Consider the following 6,062-nt stretch of genomic DNA (forward strand, 5'->3'; position numbering starts at 1 on the left):
TCCTCTACTTTCTCTGGTAAGTCTGAGTCATGTTCCATCTTACCATGGTCCCGGGCAAAACAGACTGGGCTTTCTTAAAGCAAAACAATTTATTAACAGTTACTTAAAAAGGACAAAGGGAAACAAAACCGGTTACTTGAGAGGACAGAGAGAAAACAAGGCCAGATCTTAAAACAACACCCCTCCCCCCTTCCTTTTCCTCCCGGCTCTACCTCCTCCCCAGCGGCGCAGGGGGCAGGGAATGGGGGAGTGCAGGTCAGTTCATCCATGGTGTTCCTGCCGCTCCTTTCTTAAAAGAAGCAGAGTCCTTACACACTTTTCCCCTGCTCCAGTGGATCCCCTACGCACAAGGAAAATCCACAGACTTCTCCAGAGTGAGTCCCGCTCCATCCTCACTGACCTGCTGTCGATGCGGCTGTTTCTCTCAGATCTCAGTCCTCTCCGGGTGAACTCAGCCCAGTGGGCACCCTGGGAGTGGGGTGCCCCCGAGTTCCCCAGCCGGCTTCGCCGCCGCCATTCTCCGTGGGCAGCACCGGCCCGACGCAGGCAGCTGCCCGGCCGGGAGCCAGGGAGCGGGGGCAGTGCCCTCCTCCCTTCTCTGCTCGATCCTGGGCGAAGCACCTTTTCCGGTTCCCTTGTCCTGACTTAAATAGGGCAATTCGCAGAGGCGCCCTATTGGCTCAACCCCGAGGGGGATGGGGGTCCGATCTGGTGGCCAGAACCGGGTCTGACCCAGCTCCAAAACTGGCGAAGTCACAGGGAGCAAAACCCCTCTCCTGCCACCAGAACCCCTTTACATCAACCCATCACAATTATTATTTTTCTTTCCTATTTGGCCTGTGTAGGGACTTGAACTTTTACTGCAAAGATTTTATAGTCTGATTTTCCATATCTTAACCAACAAAAATATTGACCTTCATTTACTTCTGCATCTAACTTTAAACATATTTTTTTAATCTTTTTTTTTCCCCCAATTCACCTGCAATTTGTCTATATTAAAGTCAGGAATTTGAGTAAAATTATATTTCAGTTTTAATGAATTTTCATATTACACTGATACTTCCTGTTGTTCTATTTTCATCTCGAACCAGGCTCCCACTAACATTAATCTTCACTACAGTATTCATTTTCTAAAAATTTCAGAATGGTGGGCAAAATTAAACATATTTCAAAGGCAATTTTAAGGTCTCGGGATCCCTATTCACAATTTTCCACAAATGGTGGAGCTTTCTTTACTCTTGTGTCGTGTATTCAAGTATCCGATTCAGCAGTCTTGACGGCGGTGAAGGCAATCAGCAGTGCTTGAAAAGGTCCCTTCCAATCTTCTTGAAGAGGTTCAGAAGTCCACGTTTTCACACAGGCATAATCTCCTGTTTGGAAATCGTGCACTGGATTCTCCAAAGACAGAGGTTTTGCTCTATACAGCCACACCCTGAAGCACAGTTAGAGTCTTTCCTAAAGAAAGCAGATAGTTATATATGTATCTCGTTTTCTTTTTAAATGCATATTCAAATTTTGGCTCATAAGGGGACTCCTAAGGTTTTCCATACAATAATTCACATGGACTGACTAATGTTCCACTTTTTGGTTGAACTCTAATTCATAAAAGGGCTAGTGGGAGTGCCTGAGGTCATCTCAAATTAGTTTTGGGGTTTTGTTGTTTTTGTTTTTTGCATATTTTATTAATTTGTCTTTTCAATGTTTGATTAATTCTTTCTACCTTCCCACTAGATTGCAGTCTCCAAGGTGTGTGTAAATCTCAAGTAATTTCCAAAATTTTATTAAAACCCTGTACTATTTTTGCAATGAAATGTGAATTTCTATCCAAGGAAATTCCAGTGGGTGCCCCGAATCTCGGGATAATTTCTTGCAGTAGCCACTGAATGACTTCCTTTGCTTGGTTGGTTCGACAGGGAAAAGCTTCCGGCTGTCCTGTAAAAGTGTCAGCCCCTGCCAGAATGTATCGATACCCAGGTTGCCGGGGTAGTTCTGAAAAATCTACTTGCCAGTAATCTCCTGGTTCCATTCCCAGTTTCAATATTCCCAATTGAACTTTTCTCTTTATAACTGGATTGTTTTTCAAACATATCTCACATTTTGCGGTTCTCATTTTAGCTATTTCTAGCGTTTTTATTGAGACTGTGTCTCAAGAGAGCTACCAATGCTTCTGCTCTCCAGTGACATTCCTTATGGTTTTTTTTGTATTATTTCTCATTAAAGATGGTGGGATTACTACTTGACTTGTTATTGTCATCCACCATCCTGTCAAATTTTCTTTGTATTTAGTAACTTTCTTAATTTTTCATTTTCTTCTGAGTATTTAGGTTTATCTCTTGGTAAGGTAATAGTTTTAGTAGGAATTAATGCCATTTGTAAAACATTTCTTTTTTGCAATTTCCCTTGCAGTTCCATCTGCTAAATTATTTCTTATAATTATTTTGTTGGGTTTTTTTTTTTTTTTTGACTGGTGTGCTTTACTGTGCATGATTATTATCTTAGTTGGCTTCTGAACTGCTTGCGTTAATTGTAAAATTTCTTCCTTATATTTGATGTTTGTTCTTTGAGAGGATAGTAATGCTCTTTCTTTCCATAAGATTCCATGGACATGTACTACACCAAACGCATATTTTGAATCAGTCCAAATATTTACTTTCATTTTCTCGCTTAGTTCTAATGTCTGCTCAAAGCTATCAGCTCTGCTTTTTGAGCTGAAATTGTACAAGGTAACAAATTTGGGTTTATAACAGAATTTTCAATTGTCACTGCTTATCCTGTGTAACGAATTATGGCATCCAATTATTATCACCCAGCTGGCTTGAATCTTTCTTCAGACCTGATGAAACTAAGGATGAAGCATGTTCCTTCAGATCCAGTAAGGATGGCTCTTTCTCTGTGAGATCTCCTTGTAAAACGCTGACTTTCTCTTTCAGAACCTTAATGTCTTTTTTGTAGTTGTCGATCTCTTCTTGTTTTTCTTGTTCATCTCTGTCACGTTGCTCCTTCAGGCACTCAATGGTCCTTTCTTTTTCTGCCAGTGCTTCTTCCAGCATGGTCAAGGCAGTGTCAGTGTTTGTGGTGTCAGCCTGCAAGGATTTCACCCGATCCTTTAAACTGCTCATTTGCTTCTCCTTGTCTCTTAACTGTTCTTGAAGGTTTTCAGTCTTCTTCTGAAGAACATTAACTTTGTGTTCCTTCACCTCTAACATGTCCTTGAGGTCATGGATCTCTCCTGCTTGAGTCCCCTTCTCCTCTGCCATCTCCTGAATCTGCTTTGTCTTCTTCAGAGGAGGGCCAAAGATGATAAGAGGGCTGGAGCACCTTTCCTATGAGGACAGGCTGAAAGAGTTGGGGCTGTTCAGCCTGGAGAAGAGGAGGCTCCGGGGTGACCTTATAGCGGTCTTCCAGTACCTCAAGGGGGCCTACAAGAAAGATGGGGAGAGGCTGTTCAGGAGGGCCTGTTGTGATAGGACAAGGGGTAATGGTTTTAAAATAGAGGGAGGTAGATTCAGGTTGGATATTAGGAAAAAATTTTTTACCATGAGAGTTGTAGAACACTGGAACAGGTTGCCCAGAGAGGTGGTGGATGCTCCATCCCTGGAGACATTCAAGGCCCAGTTGGACGAGGCCCTGAGCAACCTGATCTAGTTGGAGATATCCCTGTTCCTTGCAGGGGGGTTGGACTAGATGGCCTTTGAAGGTCCCTTCCAGCCCTAACGATTCTATGATTCTATGATTCTTATTTAGCATAGTCTCTTTCTCTTCCAGACGTAATCGTAAAGCATCCACCTCTGTCTGTAGGATGGCAGCTCTTCGCTCTTTAGCTGTAAGAGACTCTTTCAGAACTTCAATATGCTGCTTGCTGTCAGAGAACTGATTTGTGAGGGTCTCCAGCTTCGTCTGCAAGGCCAGTAACTCGATGTCTTTGCGGGACAGCTCCTGTTTCTCCTGACCAATCTCGGCCTGAAGACCAGCCACTCTTTTTTTCAGGTCCTCCCCTTGAGCCTCTTTGGCACTTAGCTCTTCTTTCAGTTGCTCTACCTTATTTTTCATAAATTTGGAATGACTGCGGTACACCTCCATTTGCTTCATTTCTTCTTCACGTTCCTCTGTGCTCAGAGCTCCATTTGACTTCAACATCTGAATCTCCTCTTCCAAATCCCGGAGGCCACACTCCATGGAAGAAATCTTTGAATCCTTCATCTCAATAACAGTTTGCAGAGCCTTTGTCTTGGCCGTGTCAGGAGCATTTTCAAATCGACGATGGATTTCCTCTCTCAGCATGTTGTTTTCTTTTTCCTTCTGTTCAAGAAGGCTCTCCAAGTGGTGCACGTGCATCTCTGCCTCAGCCAACCGTCTTGTTCACTCATGATCCTCTTTGGTGGCTTTTGCGGACAGACCTTTATCCTGCAGCATCTCCAGCAGCTTTTTGATGGACTCGTCACGTGCATTTAAGGTCTGTTTCTGCGTCTCAATGCGCAGTTCCATCTCTTCTAAGGTTTTCCGTAGCAGGAAGAGTTCCTCGGCCTGGCGTTCATGTTCTGCATGAAGTTGTTGGAAGTTTTCCTCTGTCAGGTCTGCCACAAAGGGCTCACTGGTTCTCGTGCTGCTGTCCTGCTGGAAGAGCTGGTACAGGTCCCGCTGGATCTGAAGCTCATCTTGGAGAGCCTGGATAGTCATCTGCATATGCTGGTTTTCTTTTTGCAAAACTCTGTACTGCTCCTTCCAAATGGTGATTTTTGAAGCTTCATCTTTCCTCAGAGCTCTCTCCTTTTTTAGCTCAGGACTCCAGAAGGTCTTGATGCTGTTCATGAAAGAGCTCAGCTTGCTTTCTTTCACCTCCACATCCTTGCGCAGCAGATCGTTTTCCCCCAACGCTTCCTTGAGTTGCGTCTGCAGATCCATTATTGTGTTATCCCTGGCCTGACGCAGCGAGTGAGGCACGGTGGATGCCATGCTCACTGGAGGGAGGTGGTGCTCTCCAAATGCAATAGTATCACTGGCAACTCCACTACTGGCAATGTTAGAGCTGCAGCCCAGGCTGGTGAGCAACAACTGGTGACCCCGACGTGATACGTCTGAGAGACCCCGAGGACCCCGACTCCCTCACTGGAGCCAGAGCCCGAGCCAAGAGCCAGAGCCAAAAGAGCCGGAGCCAGAGCTGGAGCCAGGGTCAGAGCGAGAGTCCTTTGGTGAAGAAGGTAAAGCTGCAAGCCCCAACATGGTATTCGCGGGAGGGAAGCGTGCTGGAGTCGGAATGAATGAACTGGGTCTCTGCTCACCGCAAAGCCTTCTTGAAAACTTTGAAAACAAAAAACTGTAAAACAAAAAGGGGGAATTATGGCATCCAATTATTATTACCCAGCTGGCTTGAATTGAATATAATTAACTAATTAACTAAGGTATAGACCCTGCCTACAAAAGGCAGGCCATTTCCTCCTGACTGTGGAAGATGCAACAGCATCCTTAGAGCTGCAGCCCAGGCTGGTGAGCAACAACGCATTCCATTTTCCACGAAGCTCCTGCCATCTGTGTACAGCTCCCAATCAGAATTTTCCAGCGGTGTGTCCTTTAAGTCCTCTCAGCTGGAATACACGTGGTCGATAGTTGCCAGTCATGTTCTGTTTGTCCTTCTTCCTGTGCAGAGCTTAAAAAGACTGCAGGGTCGATGAGGTTAGTTGTTTTCAAAATTACATCATCCTGCTCTGTCAGGACTACTTGGTATTCCACCACCCTACTAGGGGGTAGCCAATGGCCCCTCTTGTTCTAACACGGTCATTACCATCTGTGGCACATACGCCATTCCTGTTCTTCCCACAGTCAGTTTCCAGCCTCTGGCACGAGCATCACTGTCGCAGCGACTGCTCGGAGGCGAGTAGGGCACCCCCTGCTTACGGTGTCCAGTGGTTTGGAGAAACATCCAGCTGGTCTTTTCCAGCTCCCCATCTTCTGGGTCAGCACTCCGAGGGTGACACGTTGCCTTTCCTGAACAAACAACTGGAAATCTTTGGTTCATCAGTCTGGGAGCCCCAGTGCTGGTGCCGCCATCAAGGCCTGTTTTAGTT

General features: G+C 45.3%; 1 protein-coding gene across 1 annotated transcript; it reads right to left on the bottom strand.

Moving 5' to 3' along the window:
• Positions 1-1,251: 1,251 nt before the first annotated feature.
• On the bottom strand, positions 1,252-5,800 carry LOC147526015 (ELKS/Rab6-interacting/CAST family member 1-like). The gene is given in 5 exon segments (XM_086630593.1): positions 1,252-1,388; positions 2,095-2,135; positions 2,815-3,281; positions 3,739-5,052; positions 5,780-5,800. Coding segments are annotated over 5 exon segments (1,980 nt in total).
• Positions 5,801-6,062: the final 262 nt, after the last annotated feature.

Source organism: Tauraco erythrolophus, unplaced genomic scaffold (genome assembly GCF_009769465.1).
Source record: "Tauraco erythrolophus isolate bTauEry1 unplaced genomic scaffold, bTauEry1.pri scaffold_40_arrow_ctg1, whole genome shotgun sequence".
In the NCBI taxonomy this organism is placed as follows: domain Eukaryota; kingdom Metazoa; phylum Chordata; class Aves; order Musophagiformes; family Musophagidae; genus Tauraco; species Tauraco erythrolophus.